This window comes from Sus scrofa, chromosome 2 (assembly GCF_054392235.1).
Source record: "Sus scrofa isolate SSC_HxYL_T2T_F1_AM1 chromosome 2, Sscrofa_HxYL_maternal_Yorkshire_Landrace_v2.0, whole genome shotgun sequence".
NCBI classification, from domain to species: Eukaryota; Metazoa; Chordata; class Mammalia; order Artiodactyla; family Suidae; genus Sus; species Sus scrofa.
In genome coordinates, this window is record NC_139384.1 from 30,395,736 (window position 1) to 30,419,979 (window position 24,244).

Below are 24,244 nucleotides of genomic sequence, written 5' to 3' on the forward strand. Positions count from 1 at the left end.
AAAGTCAATTGGAAAACCTTCTGGAAAGGACTCATTATTCTAGATGCCATTAAGAACATTCATGATTCATGGGACTCGGTCAAAATATCAGCATTAACAAGAACTTAGAAGGAGTCGACTGCAATGCTCATGGATGACTTTGAGGGGTTCAAGATTTGAGTGGCAGAAGTAACTGCAGATGTGGTGGAAACAGCAAGAGAACTAGAATTAGAAGTGGAGCCTGAAGAAGTGACTGAATTGCTGCAATCTCATGATAAAAATCTGAACGAGGAGTTCCCATCGTGGCTCAGTGGAAATGAACCTGAGTAGCATTCATAAGGACGCAGGTTCGATCCCTGGCCTCACTCAGTGGGTTAAGGATCCAGCATTGCCACGAGCTGTGGTGTAGTTTGCAGATGTGGCTTGGATACTCGTGGCTGTGGCAGAGGCCTACAACTACAGCTCTGTTCAACCCCTAGCCTGGGAACCTCCATATGCCTCAGGTGTGGCCCTAAAAAAGACCCCCCCCAAAAAAAAATCTGAACTAATGATGAGTATAAACAAAGAAAGTGGTTTCCTGAGGTGGAATCTATTGCTGGTGAAGATGCTGTGAAGGTTGTTGAAAGGACACAAAGGATTTAGAAATCACAGCATACCTTCTGCATATTTTATCAACTAAGTTTGAGAGGACTGACTCCAATTTTGAAAGAAGTTCTACTGTGGTTAAAATACTATCAAACAGCATTGCCTCTACAGAGAAATTGCTCATGAAAGGAAGAGCTAATCAGTGTGGCACATTTCACTGCTGTCTTATTTTAAGAAATTGCTGGAGTTCCCGTAGTGGCTCAGTGGTTAATGAATCCGACTAAGAACCATGAGGTTGCGGGTTTGATCCCTGGCCTTGCTCAGTGGGTTAAGCATCCGGCATTGCCGTGAGCTGCAGTGTAGGTTGCAGACGCAGCTCAGATCTGGCGTTGCTGTGCTCTGGCGTAGGCCGGTGGCTTACAGCTCCGATTCGACCCCTAGCCTGGGAACCTCCATATGTCATGGGAGTGGCCCAAGAAATGGCAAAAAGACAAAAAGAAAAAGAAAAAAAGAAATTGCTACAGCCACCCAGCCTCCGGCAATCACCACCCCGAAAGGTGAACAGCCATCAACAACAAGGCAAAAAGATTATGATTTGCTGAAGGCTCAGATAATGCTTAGCCTTTTTTAGCAATTAAATATTTTAAAATTAAGGTATGTATTTTTTTTAGACATAATGCAGTTGTACATATAAATAGACTACAATATAGGGCAAATATGACTTTTATATGCACTGGGAACCCCAAGTTCCTGTGACTCACACTATTAGGATATTTGCTTTATTGTGGGAGGTCTGGGACCAAACCATCAATATCTCTGCGGTCTGCCTATATTTGCTCAGTCTATCCCTACATCTGAGCAAGTGTGAATGGGCTTCTAGTCTTTGCAAAATTCCTTGATTAGAATACCTTCAAGATTGGTCTAAATGGCTCCATTTAATTTCTAACATTTGGACCAAAGTCAGTCATTGTTCTAAGCTAAATTACTATCTTTCCCTAAGCATTCTGGCTGTATTTTGTTAGGAAAGTCCAAACTATTTTCTGATGTGTAGTGGAATGGATTAAGTTAAAATTCTGTTATCAAACCTTAAAGTAACATCTGTTATTTTGTTCATTTTTTCCTTTTTTTAAAATTTATTTATTTAATTACTCCATGAATTTATCACATCTATAGTTGTAAACTGATCATCACAATCCAATTTTGTTATTTTGTTCATTAAACAATGAGTGCCTATGTGTTATGTAGGGAAAAAAGCAGCTTATTGATCTGTAATCAGTATTTAAAGCTTTTGATCTATTTTGTTCATTTCTGCCTGTTAGAGCATTTATTTTCGTCAGTATTTAAATTTCTTTCCTCCATCTGTATTTTTTTTTAAATCACGAATCTAACAATATCCTATCTATTCTTTCATCAAGAATGCTCAGAAATTGCATACCCTTCTGCTGAATTCTTAAATTAACAAATGCACACATAACTTCTTCGGGCACCAGATAACTGGTTCTTACATGAGGCACCCTGTTTTAGTCATCAGTCAGCTCAGGCTGCCATAACAAAGAACCATAGATGGGGCGGCTTATAAAGAACAGAAAATTATTGCTCACGGTTCTGGAGGCTGGAAGTCCGTGATCAGGTGTCAGGTCCCAGTGAGAGCCCTCTTCTGGGTTGCAGACTATCAACTTCCTATTTTATCCTCATGTGGCAGAAAAGGCAAGAGAGCTTTCTGGGGTCCCTTTTATAAGGACATTAGTCCCATTCATGAGGGCTCTCCTCAAGAGCTAAGCACCCCCCAAGGCCCCACGGCCTAATACCATCACACTGGGGGTTACGATTTCAACATAGAAATTGAGGGAGATACAAACATTCGGTCCATAGCACATCCTCAAAGAGGCAATTTCTTGCTCCATAGGTAAGAATGCCATCTCAGATCGTAGGTACCAGGGCAACATCAGCCTTCTCTGTTCCTGCCCACCTTGCACTGCCTCCCCTAATTCAGGGTGTGGGATCAGTTACGTCCCAATGACAAGCTGCTATAGCCACCCCCCCGCTAGCCCATTCATCCTCAGCCCATGTGGATGCACAGTGCTGAGAGAGAAACCCCCCCGTACAATCTTGAACAGCAGTGGAGAAAACCATTTCCTTGATGGCGCTCACTGGAAAAAGCCAAAATGCATTTCTATTCATAAATGCAGCAAACTCACAGTGAAACTAGTTCTGAAAAATGTTTATTATGCCACAAATGCATTGTCCTGTATACACTTCATCGGAAGGTGCGTACAGCGTCAATCATCTTTTTTCTTCAGAAGAACGTAGGAAATCCCTCCTACGACCCTTGTCTCCTTCTTTTAACTTCCCAGCACAGTTCGAGAAGCGCGTCACAGATAAGCGTGCAGGCAGCATGGTGAAATGGAAAGCAAGCCGGTTCATGGGCTGGAGGCCTCGGGCAGGTCGCCCCACTTCTCTGGACTTTTGCTTCTTTCTCCGAGGGCACCAGGGTCCTCTGTGGCTTCTTTAACTGTCCAGAAGGTCATGAGGGACACAGAGCCTCTGGGCACCCAGGGAAATCTATTTTCATTTCCACAGGGCACATCTGAGCATCTGCCTTTTCTCCCAGTCAGGTCTCCAGCTATCTGGCCCCTCCATGAGGTCAGGAGACTCTTCAGAAAAGGGAGCACATCTTAGTCACAGAATAGCCAACGATGGCGGCCATCTTTGCACTGGGGGCGCAACATGAGCCAATGGATTTCTTCCCAACCTAAGGTTTTCCTCCCACATACTGCTCGTAAACCTGTGGTGTCTACTTTAAGAGAGTGTCTGATTAGCATGCTGGGTTTTCGTCATGTCCCCTGACTGACTCAGTATGCCGTGGGGTTCTGCAAAGACCACCATGATTTTTCTCCATCCTCTTAGCAAGCTGGGGCTGGACCACTGCATGCTGGGGCTCCTCCCCTGTGAGTCACTGGGACATCCAAAGTGCAGACACTGTCTTCAAAGCATGTGCATATTTTAATTACACTAAGGTCTTGAAACCTCATTTTTACATACAGTATTTCCAGGCATGTACCAAGTAGACAAAGTACTGGGTTGACATCATTGCACTGATGAAATATTAATATCATTGATAAGGCGGGACAATGTAGCTGACTTTATCAGACTCATACCATTTGCATGAAAAGGCTGAGTTTCTTTGGCTCTTTGTTCATTCAAGTGCACTGAATACCTATTTGGATAGACTTGGACATTGTGTTAACCTATCAATAAAATCTTGCACCGTCCACAGTGTTTTGCAAACTGATTTAGGTTTTGGACTACAACGACTGGCCATTGGTAGAAATATACCATATATACACATGGAAATTACAAAAATACATTTTATTTATAGCTGATTTTTTTTTAAAGTAACAAAAAACTAACACTATCAAAGATCAACCAGCATACCAAAAGGACACTACCTAGGATCATCCGAACAAGAGACTCGCTTGGGGATTCCATGATACATCGTCTCTGGAATATTCCAGAAAGGGCAATTTGCCATTGGGAAAATAAAAACAGCTTCTTTGAAAAGTCTGTGCTTTGACAGTTGGACTCTCCCACCCGAATCAGTTCCATTCCTACTCTTCTCTCAGGTTTTAAATTTTCACTTTCTCTCAATAAAGACCAAAGAAACTCATGAGGAGAATGGAAGGATGGGCTCAGAGGGGATGGCCACAAGCTGAAGCTGGATGGATCATGGGTGAAGGCAGGACAGGACCTCACGCTCCAACAGACACCAAGTAAGCCCCCGACGTTAAGCACAGCTCCCAAGGTTGGGGAGGAAGCCAGGGTGTCCCCTCCCCTGGGCAACCGGAAGTCAGTAGCTGCTTTGCTTTTGCGTTTAGGGGCAGCAGCTGGTGCCTTGGGACTGCGAGGCGGTGTCCACTCAGCTCTGGAGGCCACTCACCACCAGGGAGGCTGATTTGCATCCTCACAGTCACAAGGTCAGAAGCCCCGATGTTTTTGGCAAACATCCTCGGAGGCTACTAACTATTGGGGGTGGGGTGGGAGGGACTAGCTAACTCCATACACCTTTTAAAATATTATTTACATGGAAATGGTAAGTCAACAGCTTTTTACATTCAGAAGCTTCTATCAACAGAGGCTCCAGCCTGGGGAGATGGGATCTACCATTCCTGCTTCTAACAGGCATGGATGACTCTTTCCTTTTGTGTCACTGGGCAGGACAGCACTGCTGAAGAGACAGAGGTTTTCTTGTACGAGTTGATATAGCTATTATCCCCCAAAAGACAGAAGCTTCATTCTCAGGCCACCTTCACTGCAGAGCAAAGAGAAGCTGTTTTTCTTTTGTAGGATCCTGAAAGTTCTTAGCACCTATTCTCTTTCAGCTGGAGCCCCACTTGTAGAATACCCTGTTGCCAAAATGACAACACCTTTTCAAAAGCCTGTCAACGCAAATCCACCATTGCCTCTCCCCGTCTCTTTCTTGGCCTTTGTTGAATCAATGGGGGCAGGGACAGGGTGGGAAAGGGTCAGGACCATTTATAGGCATAGTCAATAACAGTACCGATTTTCATCCAATTTATTTGACTTTGAATATGAACCTTTCAAAGAAAAGGGCTCGGGTTTCTTGGCTGGAGTCAGGGTCTCCCTTGGAGACTGGCGGATTACGGTCCTGGCTGCAGGAGAGAGAGTACAGACTGGTGCTTAATCACAGGCCGGCTTTGCCTTGAACACAGAAACAGGTAACATGCAGAGGTCACCGAAGACAGAGCTCTGTTCTCCCCCTTGTGGGGCTTTATTAAAATGTGGGACAGGAATCTGCAGATGAGAGAGTCTCTCTTGTGACTAAGGCTCCGTAGGGAAATGCACCCACAGTTCAAACATGTAATATAAGGGTATCAAACATATGGTCCCATCTGGGGACTCGACATACGGTCAGTTGAATAAGCTGAGAATCCAGTCGGTCAAGAGTTTCCTGTTCCCCAGAAGCTGCACTGTTCTCCTTTTTCAGGAAAGACTCACGCACCGTGTCTCCAGTCCCACCGCGCCAGGCTGGACAAAGCCCAAGACGGTTCCGCAGAGTCTGGAAGTCCCACGGGGCTAAGGCATCAGACCTGGAACTCGAACATGTCTGTTTGTTTCTTGGCCAGCTTGGCCACCTCTTCCCGGATGGCCTTGACCAGGGCAGCCGTGGAGATGTTGGTCAGGGGCGTGTCGGATGGGTCGTTCTCCGCCAGGCTCTGCTGCGAGGCGGCTGTCGAGGGCACCGGGGCCTGCTCCAGGCTGGGGTGCAGGCCGGCCGGCTGGCTGTACTGGCGCGGGAGCCTGGAGGGCGAGTTCTGCTGATACCGGGACCGGGGGTAAGCCTCGATGTAGCCGGGGAGGGGGACCTGCAGAGGACGTCGGGAGAAAGACAAGGGCCTGAGGTCAGGAATGGGCTCCAGTCATGGGATGCCCTCGATAGCAGAAGCAGGAGGAGAAAGAGGACAAGGAAAGACACTTAGAAGCAAATGAAGGTCACCACTGCGTGCACACAAAAGCGGGAGTCTGTCTGGGAATGAGCTGATTTGGACTCACTGGATATGCTTGTTGGATGAATTAAACAGGCGTTTTAAACCTCCTGCAAACAGCGGGCACATACCTGAGTCTACGTCTGAATCTACCTGGCTACTTTTTTTTTTTTTTTTGTCTTTTGTCCTTTTGGGGCTGCGCCTGTGGCATATGGAGGTTCCCAGGCTAGGGGTCCAATCGGAGCTGTAGCCGCCAGCCTACACCACAGCCACAGAAACACGGGATCCGAGCCGCATCTGCAACCTACACCACAGCTCACAGCACTGCTGGACCTTGACCCACTGATCGAGGCCAGGGATGGAACCCGCAACCTCATGATTCCTAGTCGGATTTGTTAACCACTGAGCCATGACGGGAACTCCCTGGCTACCATTTTAATATCAGCACCATCCAGCCAACAAAAGTGCTGTTCTTTATGGGTCTCAAAGGACTCAGGGATCTATCACTGATGACAGCAGCTAACACTGACTTAGCCCTGTGCTAAGGGCTTTCCAAAGGAGATCTCATTTCATTCTCAAAGCAACAACCTAGGGGGTAGGTACTGTAACCCTTATTCTACAGAAGAAGAAACTGAAGCCAACAGTATCTCTATGGAAGATGCCACAGCTAACAAGCCCCGGAGGCACCCTGGGAGTTAGTCACCGCATGGTAATGTCTTGGATCTGGAACAGGATCTTGGTTTCTTGAAAAAAAAAAATTCTCTTTTTTTTAAAAGTGGAAGATCTAAGGTGTATGCATTAATGTATGGACACTTCTAATAACAGGGACGGGACAGTGATGTGGAATTCAAGATCGACTTTCCCACAGAAACAGTACCGCGCAAGGGGATGCTGCCCCAGGGTAATGCACAAAAGCCGCTCATATCCCATAATGCTAGCTGCAACACTGTGACATCAGTGCCCACAGGTGGGAGGCAGGGGGTGCTGCAGGGGAGGGGACACACGTGGGGAGTCAGGCGGCTTTCTGGGAGAAGCAGCTTAGCTGAGTCTGGAAGATGAAGAGGCCGTTTGGAGGAAGACGAGGTGGGAGGGGCATTCCAGGCAGAGGGAACAGCAGTGCAGAGACCGGAGGTACACAGAGGACGGTGCACCCAGGGAGGTTCGGTGAGTTGCTCTGACCAGAGAGGGTGTGGGAGGTGTGGGAGGAGCTCAGGAAGATGGGCAGGCAGGGCCAGATGGGAGAACTGCTGAATGCCAGGCTATGGAGTTAAGTTTCTATGGCACGATTCTGAGGAATTTAGCTTTTTTTTTTTTGCTTTTTTAGGGCTGCACCTCCGGCGGTATATGGAGGTTCCCAGGCGAGGGGTCTAATCACAGCCTTAGCCACCGGCCTACGCCACAGCCACAGCAACACCAGATCCCAAGCAGCGTCTGCAACCTACACCACGGCTCACGGCAACACTGGATCCCGGACCCACTGAGCAAGGTCAGGGATCGAACCCGCATCCTCATGGATACTAGTTGGCTTTGTTTCTGCTTCACTACAATGGGAACACCAGCATGTTTCTATTCTTTAGAGCTGCTTGTTTGGGCGCTGGTGAGGATGGAGTGGGGTGGGGTTGGGTGATGATTTAGAAATTTTGGATGGGCTGGTGTGTAGTAAGAAGACAAGCCCCTCCCAGTCTGTGCCAGAGCTTCTGACAACCCCTCCTGAGAAGGCCTGGCCTTGGAGCCCCCAGGGGGTGTCAGGCAGAGGGAAGGTCCGTGTTTTAAGAAGGATGCCCTGGAGGTGGACCCATTGGAGGTGGAGAGGACACAGTTGCAAGGCTGCCTCATTGGGCCAAGTGAGAGTTGGGGAGGATGGAGCGAGGGAAGAAGTGATGGGATGGACGTCTCAAAGCCGGTGGCTTTAATTTCCCCACAAGACCTGGTAAAGAAAGACATAGGACACAGGACATGCCTGTCAGGTCTCAGCTCAAACTCCCTTTCTTCCGGGAGACCTTTCCCAGCTCTGTATTAGCAAGGGCTCCCTGGAAGGTGTTTCTATGCATTTTGTCTGGCCTAACAGTCATCACTCATGATGCCATCACTCGTCTCAGGTGTCGACTTGGTGAAGGCAGAACCGTGTCTCACTTGCTCATCACTGAGCACCAGTACCCCAAACTGTGCACAGTACCCAACAGGGAGTGTCTCGGAACCTGGGGTTCTGAACAGCACAATGTGAAAATCACTGAAGCATGACCGGTTGGTGCCATATGCCGTGAACAAAGCTACTGTGTCCCCTTTCTCTGCATTTTAAGTTCAGCTGAAGCTGGGGTCCGTGTCTAACCCCCGAGACCCCTCGGCTCTACAGCATTAAGCATCTTGGTGTTGGTGGCTGGGGCAAGCCAGGGACACCTGGAGTGGCCTCGGGGTGATATTCAGAAGTGAGGAAGATGAAGAGTTAAGACCTTCTTCCTCCCTTACGGTAGATGCAGGCTGGAGCCATCACACCTCACTGGACAAGATTCAGGGCTGGCAAACACTATTCCTTTCCTAGCCTGTGCCCATGGCAGGCATCACCTATTGATTCCAGCACGCTTTCCTGCTGCTCCTGGAAAGCCCCTCCCAATCCTTCTCCATCCAGCACCAAGGATGAAGCCTATTTGTCAAACCAGGTCCAGGTGATTTAATGCAAGCTAGCTCCTTATATCTGAACACTCGGGAGCAGGAAGGTTAGACCTCTGATTGATGGTGGGGGCTTTTTTCTCCCCACGTGGATGTGGAGGGTGAACATTTGTCCCAATGGAGTATCTTTATCAAGCTGACAACTGGTTTCTCTGAGCCTCCTGCACTGCCCTTCCCCTGCGCTAAAGCTCCCGACCGCCCCGCCTGGTTCCTGACTGCTGTGCACCACGTCTGGGCACGCTGCCCTGCTTAACTGCAGGTGGTAACTGGGCTCCAGGAAAGACCTATCAAGGCTGCAACGATCCCTTTCCTCTTAAAAACAACTAATAGGAAAGTAGGAAAAACAACAAACAGGAAACTAGGCGTTCCCCCGCACTGGAGGGGGGCAGGGGGAAGATAAGGTTTTGATTTTTTGGGTTCCTGTTCCATTTCCTTCATCTTTAAGGCAACAGGAACTCAACGGTACCTGGATGTCTCCATAAGCCTCAATAAATGTCATCTGCAAGCGTGCAGAAGGCAAGGGCCAAGGTTTTGTAAATACTTCTGCTGACTCCTGCAAAGCCTCCAGTGCACCCTGCACGCAGAGGGTGAGCCCACAAAGCTGCAGGTTTACTGCCTAATTAACACAAGTTAAGAATCATCTACTTTCTGAAAAGTACACATTATATGTTTACACTGCGAGTAGAATTACGGAGTCAAATAAACTGAACTGATCAACTCAGACCCAGTGATTTCAAATGTTTAGAATAGCGCAGCATGAGAAAGGAAGCAAAAAAGGCTCACAAACAACCAAAACAGATGCCGTGCACCCCCACATTAAGATCTGTAGACAGCAGTAGGGAACCCCTCTAGTTACTCTTAGAGCTTATTTACTCCAACTCTACAAGCAATTCTAATGAGCTCAGACATGCCTCATTTGCAAATAATAGCACATTAGGAAAAGCATATTTAAGGCTGAGTATATCTCTGAAAGTGGGGACACTGACAGCAATATAAGGTGTGAGCTGGGAGCAAGGTCAGAGGAAGATAAAACATATTAAGCCTTGTAATAATTTCCAAAAACGACAGTAGTTTGGAGATGTTGACATAGGGGCAATAATCCTAAAAACCATCAAAGCCCATCATACAAAGGGCATTTTTGTAAATAATGATTTTCTAAATTTTTAAATTTTTTTTGTCTTTTGGGGCCTCACTGCAGCATATGGAGGTTCCCAGGCTAGGGGCTGAATCAGAGCTACAGCCGCCGGCTACACCACAGCCACGGCAACTCAGAATCCAAGGTGTGTCTGCGATCTACACCACAGCTCACGGCAACGCCGGATCCTTCACCCACTGAGTGAGGCCAGGGATCGAACCTGCATCCTCATGGTTACTAGTCAGATTCGTTTCCGCTGAGCCACAACAGGAACTCCAATAGTGCTGATATTTTTAAGGACAAATTAAATTTAAAGAAGGAGGGGAGAAGGATATAATTCATTTCATGACGTATTTTTAAAATATTTTGGAAATTAAAGGGATAAGCTTTGATCATCAGAATTTATATATATATACATATATATATATACATATATATATATATATGTATGTATATATATAGAGGGTAGTTTTATCCCTGGTGATGTTGTTTAAATGTGGCATCGCTACAATAAGAACAGACACCGATGCTGAGGTCAAACTGAACTTGTAGGCATAGAAAGTATGGACACCAGGAATTTGGATAGAGAGAAAAGACGACCCAGGCTTTGAGTGTTAATGTTTTTCCTAGATCTAGGATATATTTCAAATGTTAAGACCAAATCCTAAAATGACATAAAGCACCAGGGTTCAGCCTGGGGAGACAGCCTGCCTCTTACCCATGATGGGTGATCTCCCACCTCCAAGGGGGTGACCCACTCTAGAGGCCATCATTGTGCTATTTTTTGTTTGCTCGTCTTTTGGTTTTCACTTGGACGTCCTTGGCAGGTGACTCAGAGGCAGGTTTGGGTGTGACTATCCAGGTTCAGCTGGTTGCTGACCCTCCTTGGTCCGGGCTAAGGCAGATCCACTGTGCTATAAAGTCCCACTTGTATAATCAAGGGGAAAAACCAGGGGACCATGACAAGACAGTCTTTAGCTGGGAGACGGGCAGAAAGCCTGAGGATCTACACGCAAAGTAATTCAGTCTCGGGTTTCTAATACTTCACTTTCTGGTAGTGCATCTAAAATTTTTACAGGACTTTAAGGCTGAAAGGGAATAACTTAGTAAAGGCTTTGGAGCCAGACAGATGCAGGTTTTTCTGTTGTTGCTGTTTTTTGTCCTTTTTTTTTGCCTTTTCTGGGGCCTCTTCCCGTGGCATATGGAGATTCCCAGGCTAGGGGTCTAATCGGAGCTGTAGCTGCTGGCCTGCGCCAGAGCCACAGCAACACAGGATCTGAGCCTCGACTGCGACTTACACCACAGCTCACAGCAACGCTAGATCCTTAACCCAATGAGCAAGGCCAGGGATCGAACCCGAAACCTCACGGTTCCTAGTCGGATTTGTTAACCACTGAGCCACGACAGGAACTCCCAGATGCAGGTTTGAATGCTAGCCTTAGCACCTTAGACATGTCACATCACCTGACTAGGCCTCAGTTTCCTCATCTGCAAAGTGGGATGCAACATGGGAATAATACCTACCTGATAGGACTGTTGTGAAGAGGAAATAACATAAACAGAATGTCTAACATGGTGTCTGGCACATAGAACATACTCAAAAAATGATAGTTGTTATAAAAATGTACTTGATTAAGAAAGTCCTCTGGGAAGAGGCAGAATCTGACTGAAGGCAGTTCTCAAACTCCTTTGTCAAAGGACATTCCACCTGTCACACTGCCTCCTCTAATGGCTGACTTCAGCCATCTGGCTAGTGGGAAGGCGCCTAAGGTAACAAAATATTCAATCTCAGAAGTTCCTGTTGTGGCTCAGCGGTAAGGAGTCAAAATTGTATTCACGAGGATGCAGGTTCGATCCCTGGACTTGGCTCAGCGGTAAGGATCCGGTGTTGCTGTGAGCTGTGGAGTAGGTCGCAGATGCGGCTCGGATCTGGCGTTGCTGTGGCGGTGGTGTAGGCCAGCAGCTGTAGCTCCAATTCGATCCCTAGCCTGGGAACTTCCATATGTCACGGGTGTGACCCTAAAAAGACAAAACAAAACAAAACAAAAACCCCAAAACAACAACAACAATAACAACAAAAACTCAGTCTCAAACTCCATCCATTTTCTCCCTGAAATGTGTCAAGCAGGTGAGGGAGTCAGCGAGGGTCTCACCGAATCGGCCCACTGGCTCGGGAGCTCGTTCTCTCCTGCGTAGGACATCCAGGCCTGGTTCCTGTAGGATGAGGGCGGCGTGGGGATGAAGTAGCCGGTGAAGCCGGGTCTGTTGGCAGCTGGGATGGCGAACACTGCCGGCACCGTATTACCTGGCATGGAGGAGATGGATGGTGGAGGTCAGGCCAGCACCTTGGCCACTGGGCTGACATTCACACAAGCTGGGGGCAGCTGGGACATAGGGGAGGATTGGGGGAGGAGCTAATGGGGGAGGGGGCAGCAGACCTCCACCTGCAGCCCCAGCCTGGGACCTGGCCACACAGTCTCGGAGGCATCACCTGCTGTGCCTCAGACTTGGCTTTGTAGAGAAGTGCTAGCTCAACTTCCCTAGGGAGCCCTCGCCGGCTCCCCCAATCCCATCCCAAAGTCCCTGACCTGCTGGCAAGAAGAAATGACACCTCCCCTTGTTTTTCTCCCAGAAGGATGGGTATTTTTAAAGAGCCAAGAAAAGGAACCAAAAGGAATGGATTTCACTGGGGGCATTTCTGGACACAGTATGTTTTAATAAGTGTTGACAACTGGGTGCTTGCAGTTTCAGCCTAAAAGGTATGGTTTGAATAAATGAAAAAAAGCCCATTAGGGCAGGCTCAAACCTCCATGTTCGTTTCAACATTGTTGTAATAACCAGAAACTGGAAACAATCAATATGTCCCTCACTAGGGGACAAGATAAACTTGTGGCATACCATATAATGGACTACCACATGGCAATGTAAACAAATGAACTAGGTCAGCATGTGTGCAGCAACCTGGAGAACTCTTGAAATCAATGTTAAGAAAACAAAGTACAAAGGGAAAGGTATAGCTTGTCATCACTTACATTTAAAATGTACACAGCACTAACATATACTACTGTATGTACTGTATATGTACTGAAAGTTTACCATCCATGACTTGAGGACTGGAATTGCTTCTAGGGAGTAGGGCTCATGAGAAGAGAGTGGCTCGTACTGGCCAGAATGCTTAAAGAGATAGACAATCTTTTTTTTTTTTTTTTTTTCTTTTTACTGCCACACGTAGGGCATGTTTGGAAGTTCTCGGAGCTAGGGGTCGAATCTGAACTGCAGTTGCCGCGCCAGATCGGAGCCCCATCTGTGACCTTCTATCAACGTGGGATTCTTAACCCACTGAGGGAGGCTAAGGTTTGACTGGCGTCCTCATGGATATTACGCCGCTGAGCCGCAACGAGAACTCCATAATCATTTTTCAAAAGGCCTGAAGTCTGGTAAAATGTTGACATCCACCCTATCACCTATCTTAATATTTTGTCAGATTTCAGAACTTTTTAAGAAATAAAAGCAGTAGGTCTTCTAGCCAGGATGACCAAAGTCAAGAGGTGATCGGATCCAGAAAGCACAGTCGCTTTGATGCCTGAGGGTGGCAGGAAGAAGGTGGGGAGTGTGGTTTTAAGGGGCCGGGGAGGGTACAGAACACAGCCCGGGGGCGGGGGCAGGGCGCGGGCTTTTTCCAGGCTTTTTCTCTCTGGCCCACCTGAGTAATTTAAAGCCGACTGATCCAACTGCGCCACGGACACGGGGCCTCGGGACACCTGCGCGAAGGAGGCACTGTCGTGCAGCTGGGCGGGCTCAGGCCCCGCGGACTCGGCCATCCTGGTCTTGCTGCCGACGTCCGAGGTGGACCTGGGCGAGAAGAGGAGCTGCCTTAGCCGCCTTCCGGTCCGCGGCCCGCGGGAGAGGCGGGGTTCCCGGGGCAGGTCCCTGCTGGGGTGGGGGTGGGGTGGGGGTGGAGGGGGGGTGGGGGGGGTGGAGCGGGGCTGCCTCGGCCTCCAAGCACCACGATGGCGACGGCGGGGTCCAAAGGCCTGGATTTGTGTTCATACACACGCGCGCGAGCACACACCCACACCATAACAAAGGGGGCCAACACGCCCAGACCTGGAGCAGCCAGGCTGGAGTTTTTAGATAGTCAAGATCAGTGTTCCCCTGAGGGTGACTCTCATGTCACCGGGTAGCACAACACTTAATGTCCACATTAAAACGAGCTTAGCAATTAGTGTTGGGTCTCGGTTGGGGATGGTCGACCGGGCAGGTGATGACATCATCGGAAGCCAATGGGAGTGCGCCGTCGCTCCCCCTCCTGACACCCTCCAGAGACCCTGCAGGGCTGTGGGCTGCAGGAACCGCGTTCCCTGTTGCTACTGGCAGGAAGCCCAAAGCCCAAGCAAGGCTCCGGGAAGCTGGCTGCTCTAAGGAGCAGGAGTCTGGCACTTTCTGAGCGTTATGAGTGGGAGAACACTTTTTTTTTTTTTTTTTTTTTTTTTTTTTAAAGTTCCAGAGGCGAGCAGAGAATCCGGCCCATTTAACATCTATTTCCACTTTGTGCTCAGAAGGCCAGTAAGATAAGGGGGCGGGGCCGGGCGGGTGGGGTACGGGCCTCGTCCCCTAGGGTAGAGGGTGCTTTACCCAGTCTCTGGCTTTACCCAGTCTCTGGCTTCACTTTGGCAGAGGCACTGCGGGCTCTCCTAAAATTAATAGGGAGGGAGGCAAAGGCAGCCACAGCAGGTGGCATCTTCTGAGCAGAGGAGCAGCTGTCACTGTAAGAGCTGAACAGAGGCTTTGAGATCATTTAGGCCATTGCCTTTATCTTACAGATAAGGAAACGGACCAGACAGGCCAGGCGACTTGCCTGGAGTTACAGAGCAGTTTACTGGCAAGTTAGGATGGAACCTGGTCTGTTGCTTCCCAGCCTGTCCTGAGATCGACTGGGGTCAAGGGGTGGTGTCTACACAGCGTGGTATCTCAAACCCACTGGAAACGAGGGCAGGGCCATTTCTGAGTAAAACTCATTCACCATGTCACAAAGTCCAGACCTGTGGTTTGCAGATAGTGTGTGACCAGGAGAGGCAGGGCAGTGGCCTGTACATAGCCCAAGGTACGGCTGTCTCTCCAGGCCCCAGACAGGACGACTGCAACCTCTCTCAATGCTCTTGGCTATTGTTCCTTGTCTATCTTTATTTAAAACATGTGCTTTTTATAGTATTACAGAGCAAAGAGAATGCTGACTGTATGCTTCATGAGTTCATGTGCTTTCAGCCTCCCCATCTTGGAAGTGGAGAGTTAGTGCGGCAGCTCAGAGACGCTGCTCCCTGGCCTCTCAGCCACCACCCCGCAATAACAAAGCGCCCTCTGGGTGCACACACCTGACAGGAGGCACCCAGACTCGAGGCAGCTATTGTGGCAGCCTGAGTTGGAGCAATGCTTAGATGTTCACTGTCAGGATATGAGACTGTCAGGGATGGGGCAATTGATCTTGTTTTTTGCTTTTTCAATTGTGGGTTCTATAGAACTATTTCCAATGGTAAGAAAGTAGGTCAACCCTCTGTGGCCCCCCACTTCCTTCGTGGTACTCGGAGTACTCCAGGCACATGGTTGTCTGGACAGGTGATGCACCCTGAATGGGGCGGGGCATGAAGGAAATCGGTCAGGGTGAGGCACACAGGACTAGACCCTTTGCCAATATTCCAAACAAGGCAAAGAAATGAATGTGTTACCTCCTAAGAGAAGCGACGGCCACAGGGCCAGTCCTCGGAGGTACAGGCGGAGGGGGCGAGCCCATGACCATCTCAGGAAGCTGGGAGAACCTGTAGGCCTGTGCAAGAGACAAGCAGACAGAGGGACATGAGTTAAAACCTGGTGCCAATCAACAACAGGTTCTTCTTAAAAGGGAAGCAAACTTCTGAGAGTCGGGCTTTCTTTTCTTCCTCAAACTTGTCCCTTCTGGAGTTCCCGTCGTGGCACGGCGGAAACAAATCCGACTAGGAACCATGAGGTTTCAGGTTTGATCCCTGGCCTTGTTCAGTGGGTTAAGGATCCGGCATTGCCGTGAACTGTGGTGTAGGTTGCAGACACGGCTCAGATCTGGCGTTGCCGTGGCTCTGGCGTAGGCCAGTAGCTGTAGCTCCAACTAGACTCCTAGCCTGGGAACCTCTATATGCTGCAGGTGCGGCCCTAAAAAGACAAAAGACAAAAAAACACATCCCTTCGATCTTCCTTAAAATGTTCCCCAGTCCCCTCTTTTGTCTCATCTGCCACCACTTTCCCTTTGCTAGGCCACTGCCATCAGAGTCCTTCAACTGTGCTTGAAGAACCTTCAAGGTTCTTTCCTGCCTCGGGCTTTGTACAAACCGGTCCTCTCCCCTGTACGCTTTCCTCCAAACCCTTCTCGTGGCTCCTTCCTTCATCCAGCCTCACGTGCCCCTAGAGCTCCATTCAATCTATCTCTACATTCTGGGTTTTTTATTTGTTTGTTTGTTTTTGGTCAGAGCAGTTGTCACTCTGGTATCATATCATTGTTTGTTTAGTTATTATCTGCCACAAACTAGACTGTAATGAGGGCAAGGGCTTTGTCGTCAGCTGTATCCTCACACCTGGAACTGTGCCTGTTCTATTGTAGGAGAGCAATAAATATCAGATGAATGAATGAAAGAATCGCTGATTGTGTTTTACTTTCTCATTCATGGAACACAGGTTTAGTGGGGGAAAGCAGTGGGTTTAGAGTCAGGAAGTATGGGTGGAGGTCCTGGTTTGCTGATGAATAGACTTTATGACATTAAGAAAGTCAGGTGACCTCTCTGGGCCCCAGTGTCGTCTTCTGAAATGGGGCAGGGATGCCTTGCTCAGGGGGATGGGTGCTAAGAAGGCAAGATAATGTACGTGTAAGTATTTTGTGACCTAGAGAGCACCATTCAAAGACAAAGGATTGTAACTGTCACAAAAGTGCAGACTTGACTCAACATGGGAAGGCATAAAAGGAAAACAGAGATAGGACCGGAGGGCCAGGCCACAGCCTCCTTGAACAGGAGAAAATCTAGAAATGCTGTCAGGATAAAGCTTGGTTTGTGCTTCCCATTCACTTTTTTTTTTTTTTTTTTTCTTTAGGTATCAAGGCCTGCCAGGTCGCTTAAGGAACAAGATGATAGAGCTTTAAACCTGAAGGCATCTGGACAAAAAGTAGGAGCAGAGAGAATCCATAAACAGGAGGGCTTCTCCCTCCAGCATTATGGCAGACTACCTACTTGTAAGGGCCAACCCACTAAATAGCAACCATCTCCTGGATAAAATATATCTCTTAATGCACATAGGAATTGCAGGATGTAAGGAAACTCTTGAGGCCAACCCCCACCCCCTAACTCAGCAAACTAAAAAAAAGCCATGAGCTAAAACCAGAGGTAAAAATAATGAGTAGCAAACAAATAGGAAAGGTGGGGTTGCCTGGAAGACAAATGCCATAATGGCAATCGATGAAGAGATTGATTGATTGGGACAGGGCAAGGTGAGGCAGGTGAAACAGACTCACAGTGAACCTGGAAGGGGCTAATATTGGCTCTTCCTAGGGAGGTTATGAATGCTCCCAGGCTCAGGTAGAAGCAATGGTTAAGTCCTCTTCGAGAGGACTTAACTCTAAACTAGGCTCTCAAGATTGGCACAGATTAAGATAAAGAGGAGCTCATAATCAAAGATCAGAAGACACACCAGAAAACATAAGGGAAAGTTAGGAAACATAAGAGATTTGGACCTTTAAGGACTTTAGAGTTTGAAATTTCCAGATACAAAACAAAGTACCAAGGTAAGAAATGTTTTGAAAAAGTAATTGGCCAGACAGAAATATCAGGAATGATCTAGCTGATCTCAAAAAAGAACAAATAGAACTTTTAGAAGTGAAACAGTTACTGAAATAAGACGCTCCATAGAGGGCAATGAAGTAATGGATTTGTCACAGACGAAGAGAAATTAAAAATCTAGAAAATGGAATTGAGGAGATTACTAAGAATGAAATGCAATGAAACAAGAAGATAGACAATATAAAAGAGAAGTAAAAGATACGGGGGACAGAACAAGAAGGTCTAACGTGCAGCTAATCAAAGTCCCAAAGGATAAAGGCTGGAGAAAGAAAAAGAAGCAACGACTAAGACTTTTCCAGAATTGATAGAAATCAATAAATTAATCATTCCAGGGAGCACAATGTATAACGAAAAAGATGCGAAAAATACACACCTATATATACCGTAGTGAAATGGTAGAATACCAGAGACAAAGAGAAGATCTTAAAAGCAGCCAGAGAAAAAAGGCATATCGCCTACAAAGGGATGACGTTTAGACCGACTTAGATGACTTCTCAACAGCATCCTGAAGACTCATGGGATGCAAAGTGCTCAAAGAAAATAACTGTTAACCTAGAAGTGTATCAGCAACAGTATCATCAAAAAACCATTTGTATCATCAAAAACCATTTGCTCAGGTCTGGAAATATTAGCTGAATCAGTATGGAAAGCTACATCATCATGCTGCATTTCCATTTTTAGCATAAGTAAACTATGTATGCTAAGGTAGAATTCAGGGAACCAAAGTCTTAAGTGCCACTCTATGCTAAACTCCTTGGGATCCAGCAGGCATGTCTATCTCATCCTGGTATGCCTACCTTACCAAGCAAAGTGCTTTGGACGTAGCAATGCTAAGTAACTCTTTGCTAAATTAATGTTGAGTGAACCAGGGGTCTGGAGACCCAGGCTCTCATCTTGATTCAGCCATTCACATTCTATGGACAAATCATTCAGTTTCTCTGCAACCTTTTTTTTTTTTTTTTTTTTTTTTTTTTTTTTTTGCTTTTTAGGGCTGCACCCGTAGCGTAAAAAGGTTCCCAGACTAGGGGTCAAATCAGAGCTACAACTGTCGGCCTATGTCACAGCCACAGCAACACCAGATCTGAGCTGCATCTGAGACCTACACCACAGCTCACAGCAACGCCAGATCCTTAACCCACTGAGCGAGGCCAGGAACCGAACCCACAACCTCATGGTTCCTCGTCGGATTCATTTCCGCTGCACCACGATGGGAACTCCTGCAACCTTTTGTTTTGTTTTGCTTTGTGAAATAAGGCACTGGAGTAGCTCGTAGGCTTCCAAACCAACATTTCTTTAGTCATGAAACCATTCTGACATAACCAGATTAAAGCAGAGATTTTCTGGTTGAAGCTGGGGGTGGGAACGCTGTGATGAATTTGGCCCTTCACTTACCAGCATCATAACACCTGGGGACCTCCCGCAACCCTATGGTTTGGCAGAGTTTGAAAATCCTTGTCCTGGATGTTCTTTCAACTTTGCAATCCATTACTATCAATAAACCAACAAGTAAGGATGTGCCTTTCCAAAAGAGAGAAAGGGATTTATAGCCTCTCTTCTCTCTTTGCCCTTTCATGATACTAGTAGGGGAGACAGATAACTCACTTGTGTTCCTGGTTCTTGGAAGGCTTATTCTGTAGTCAACACAGTTTCCCAGCCAAGAAAATGCTTTCTGTGCCTGTATCCGTCTTGTTACAGTTCACCAAAGAATTGATTAAAAGTTCCTCATTTTGACACATTTCATGGGAATTTCCTTCTTTGGACAATTTTTCCAAGTACAAAGCAAGACTGCCCAGGGATCAAGGTCCCGTTTGGTCTGTATCCTCGAGGTTCCCGGGCATCACAGGGGCCACGTGAGAAGCAGAAAGTTCTGTGCCCTGTACTGAGGGCTGGAGGGACTCCCCCCAAACTGTCTTTCTACCTCCCCCTGTGCAGTATCCTCATGGGTCTAAGTCCCCCTGGATTTGCATTCTGGCTCCCCTTTCCATGTGCTTGGAACATGGCTCTCTGCTGGTTGCTTTGTGACTAGGATCCCACTAGATGCTATTGCTCCAAACTGTTACCTGGTTCCAAGTTCCCGGTTCTGTGACAGGGGCGGTGAGGGGTCCAGTCTGGCGCCAAAGGACACCATCTTTGGGGATCCCTGCCTTTTGGCTAGAAAGGTGATCAGCCACTCAGAACTGAAGGCAGACTCTACAAGTCGGTCTCAGGTCTCCGAGGTGGATGGAGCCTGGATGTGACAAGAGGAGGGCACGCTCTGGGCTCAGAAGTTTGGTTGCAAAAGTAGAAGAGAAGAAGGGGACCACAGACTGCTCAAAATTCCAGGCCTGATGTCCCTGGGTAGGGGCGAGGGGGTAGGTCAGGGCCGTTCTTTCTGGCCGTCCCAGTGGATCATGAGCCCAAGTGAGACCCACTGCGTGCTGGATGCTCCTTGTGCACGTGCATCCACCCAGAGGAGGAATCCGGGCAAGATCAACAGGGTGACAGGTCCAAGGGGGCAGCCTGTAGCTGGAGGAACAGGTCGGGGGTCCTTAGGCTTTGCACGGGTGGGAGAATGAGGCCTGACAGACCAAAGTCACCCACCCTCATTGGTGCCTGCAAGTCAGGCCCAGGTGAGAGCGGATGTGCCAGTCTTCCCATCCCTGCTGACATTGCTGGTGCCCCTCCCACTCACCTTGTGCCCACCCTGAGAACCTTCCTCCAGGCAGAACAATTGTCTACCTATGTCCACATGCAGCTATAAATAACTACATCCTGGCACAGGAAGTAGAATCTTCTCTTTAGTTGAAAACAGGTAATTGAAGCCTGATCTCATGGTGAAAACCCAGTGCTTCTGTTGATCTGTCAGTTCACCTAGAGTTACAGATAGAGCAACCCTGATGCTTCAGAGACTGGGAATCACAGAAGGTTCAAGCTGGAAAGAGAGCAGGAGACACGTCCCCTACCTTAAAGAGAACAGGAGACACAGCCCCTACATTAACCTTAACCCCGCTTAACTACGGAAGCCTGGAGAGGTGAACTGACTTGTTCGAAATCACACAGGCAGGTAAGGTGCTGTCTTGCAGTTCTGAGCTAAGGGTGGCATGGTGCAAAGGGCATGGGTTTGGAGTCAAATGAAACCGGAGTTGAATCCTGGCTTGATCTTTATCAGCTGCTGCTTCTCCAGCAACCTACCTTCTCTGTGCCTGTTTTTTCATTAGGTGATGAAAGTAACAGAATCATACCCCCACTTTACAGGCTGTTTGGAAGACTCATATGTCAATGTGATATCTGGCACACAGTAGATACTCAATAAATGATGTCTTCTTCCTTTTGAGACCGGATAATGTTTTGAGAAAGTAATTGTAGGGATCAAGGCTTTGCCACCACAGTTCTTGGCATCCAGGGCCCTCCCCCTGCCCCAAGCAGTGAGGGCATCCCATCTTTTGTAGCTCTGATTCAACCCCTAGCCTGGGAACTTCCGTGGGTGTGGCCCTAAAAAAGACAAAAAGAAAAGCCAAAGCTATTGAATTGCAAGAGTTTAGGGGTTTTTGTTTTTGTTCTGCTTTTTAAGGCCACACCTGGGGCATATGGAAATTCCCAGGCTAGGGGTCACATGGGACCTGTGCTGCTGGCATACACCACAGCCACAGCAACTCAGGATCCGAGTCGCATCTGTGACCTACACCACAGCTCACAGCAATGGTGGATCCTTAACCCACTACGCGAGGCCGGGGATCGAACCTGCATCCTCATGGATACTAGTCAGATTCGTTCCACTAAGCCACAATGGGAATTTCTGAGTTTATGGTTTTAAATATAAAAAACCCAAGTCCTTAAAGCCCTCAAGACCTAAAGCTGACGCCAAAACAAGAGATTTGGAAGAAATGAGATCTGTTTAGACTCCTCTGCTCCTAGAATAGGTAAACGTCCTGGGGTGAGGAAGAAGAGGAGAGCTTAGATGCTGATGGTCTGGGGAAAGGGCTTTGTGTCCCGCCTCAATCAGGGAGGATGGGGGTGGGGAGGTGGAGGAGAGACTAAATCAAGGAAGAGAGAAGGGAAAGCGGCAAAGGGGTGTATGTGTGACAGAGAGAGCAAGAGACAGAGAGGGAGAAGGGAGAGCAGAGACTCGAGCATGGGAGGAGCGGAAGGAGGGGTCTGCAGAGAGAGCTTGTAAGCAGGAGGACCGGGATCAGCCAGGATCTGCCCGGACTCACACCTGCAGGCTAGATGGAAACGGACTTCTCAGGGTCCCGAGCCAGAGCAGGTAGCTGAGAACAAACTGGGACCAAGTACTGGAGCCTTCTCCCCACCCCGGCCATGCCCTGCACCATGTAGGTACCCCTCAATCCTTACACGCACACACAAGCTTAATCCAGGGATGGGGCGCAAGACCCTGAATTGACTGAGACTGAGCTTTGGGTGCTAGAAGATTAGAGAAATGTACGTGCCTTGCACACCTGAGTTTGTGAACTGAGAGACAAATTCCTCTCCTCCTCCCTCTCTCCTTTCCCGCACAGCCGTCCTGTATAAGCTGTGGGTTTTACTCACTCAGATGATTTCTCTACCCCTAGAGGGGTATGCATTTGCCAGATGCTAGGTACAGGGTTGGTTTTCATGGGGGATTTCTCGGTACCATCCACAGGCTGACGCCCCAGCCCAGGCTGTCCCAGGTAAGAAAGAATGACCTACTTTTGTGGACTCAGGAGCTGGACAATGCCCTATTGTATGGCTGTTAATATAACTGACGCTGTCTCGGGCCCGTTCAGTTCCTCTTGTCCTTCCACTGACCTTCCCCAGGACTGTACTGCGGGGTAAATCAGCTGTCATCAAGGGCTTTGTAGTTAATAGATAATTATTTAATGATCATTAGGTCCAGGTGGCCTCTATGGGCCATTACTCTCCAAACAATGATAAAGACCTCGTGGATGTATTCCCCACACCCACAAGACCAGTTACCCATCATAAATCTTGACTTAGGATGATACCACTCCTTGTCCCTAAGCATGTACCCCTATAACCTAGGTTAATTATAAAATTGTCCCTGTGGCCTCTCTGCAGTGTGGGGTGCAGCTGCAAATGCTTCTGGATCTCTACCTGCCCAGTCCAACCCTATAATACTTACCCTATGTAAGTCACTCTGTAATAAACGGATCCACTGATTATATGGAGCTGCCTGCTCAAGATGCCTGTTTGGTTCAGTGGGTACTTTTTTTCCCTCCATCTTCAAACACCCAATAATGCTGCTTGGGGTAGACCCTCTCCCATTGTTCCAACGTCACCAAACTGCCAATGACTTTTGTGCAACGAATGGCAATGAATTTTCTCCGCACCTGGCCAGAGCTCAGAACAGATTCAAATTTGATTTGGAGAAGTTTCTTGGTGGATGCAAACTACTGCCTGACTGGTCTGCATATCTCACCATTCATGAAGGTTTAGGAAGGGATCTTTTTGTTTTGGTTTGGTTTTGAGGGGAGAGGAGGAAAAAGGCTGTAGTATTCTCAATTCCCTCCTAGTAAAGACGTCTTTCTTACAAGGGGCAGTGAGAGGAATGGACAAAAATCCCATAAGACTGGATAAGCTTCCTTATAAGAAGATCACACTCTGAAGTTTTGGAGAATCAAGTTCTCATCAGAGCCTGGGACATCTCTTTGGCTCACCTGCCAGTGTGGAAAGCACATGGGCTTTGAAGTTAGGTCTGGGTTCTAAGCTCAATTCTGCCCCCTACAGGTGAATCACCTTGGGTAGGTTTCTTCACTTCCCCATGGAGTACACAGGGATAGCCATACTGACCTCATGGGGAGGTTGTTAGATCAGAAAAGACAGCAGCACTTAGCTTACCGTCTGGTACACAGTGGAAGTGCAATAGATGGCAACTGTTGTGGTTATTATTATTATTTATTACTGTTGGTTGCACCTGTAAAGCCTCCAGTGGGGAAAATGTTTTCAGCGTGCTGCCTTTCTCCGAATCCCCCACTCCGACACCCATGAGAAGGCTGCAGGATGTTTTCATGTCACCTGACACAGACCCATTACGGCTGCTAGTGAAATCAGATTGGTCTTTAGGTGTCAAGTCCAATTTCTTCACAGATTCAAGGGGTAAAATATGATCAGGAGAAATCTCCAGCTGCTGGCAGGAACCTTTTCCCTGATATAAATGCCATCAGCCTGGCCGAATGCATTCAGAACCAGCAGCTTCCAATTAGCGTCGGGCAGAGCTCAGAGTGCTTCCTTTTTGGAAGCTGAAAAGTAATCATAGTTATCATTCTAAATTGCCACCTTGTCCATTGATTTCCACATTATCATAGCACGAGGGGGCTTGGCAAGAACTTAGGTTAAGAACCATCATTGCTACTGTGTATTGTTAGCTATTTTCCCTTTCATTAAAATAGGGACCACGTGTGTTGTTGGCAAAAGGAAACCTTAACAAAAGAACTGCCTTTTTTTGTTGTTTTTTTTTGTCTTTTTGCTATTTCTTGGGCCGCTCCCACGGCATATGGAGATTCCCAGGCTAGGGGTTGAATCGGAGCCGTAGCCACCAGCCT

General features: G+C 47.8%; 1 protein-coding gene across 13 annotated transcripts in view; it reads right to left on the reverse strand.

Moving 5' to 3' along the window:
- Positions 1–2,770: 2,770 nt before the first annotated feature.
- KIAA1549L (KIAA1549 like) overlaps positions 2,771–24,244 on the reverse strand; it is a 297,338-nt gene continuing 275,864 nt past the window's right edge. For all 13 annotated transcript variants that reach the window (XM_085011461.1, XM_085011462.1, XM_085011455.1 and 10 more), the window contains 4 exons: positions 15,594–15,691; positions 13,574–13,722; positions 12,024–12,175; positions 2,771–5,948 (listed from right to left, as the gene is read on the reverse strand). In XM_085011461.1, the coding sequence (XP_084867587.1) occupies positions 5,667–5,948; positions 12,024–12,175; positions 13,574–13,722; positions 15,594–15,691 (681 nt within the window). In that variant the 3' untranslated portion in view covers positions 2,771–5,666. The remainder of the gene's footprint in view (positions 5,949–12,023; positions 12,176–13,573; positions 13,723–15,593; positions 15,692–24,244) is intronic.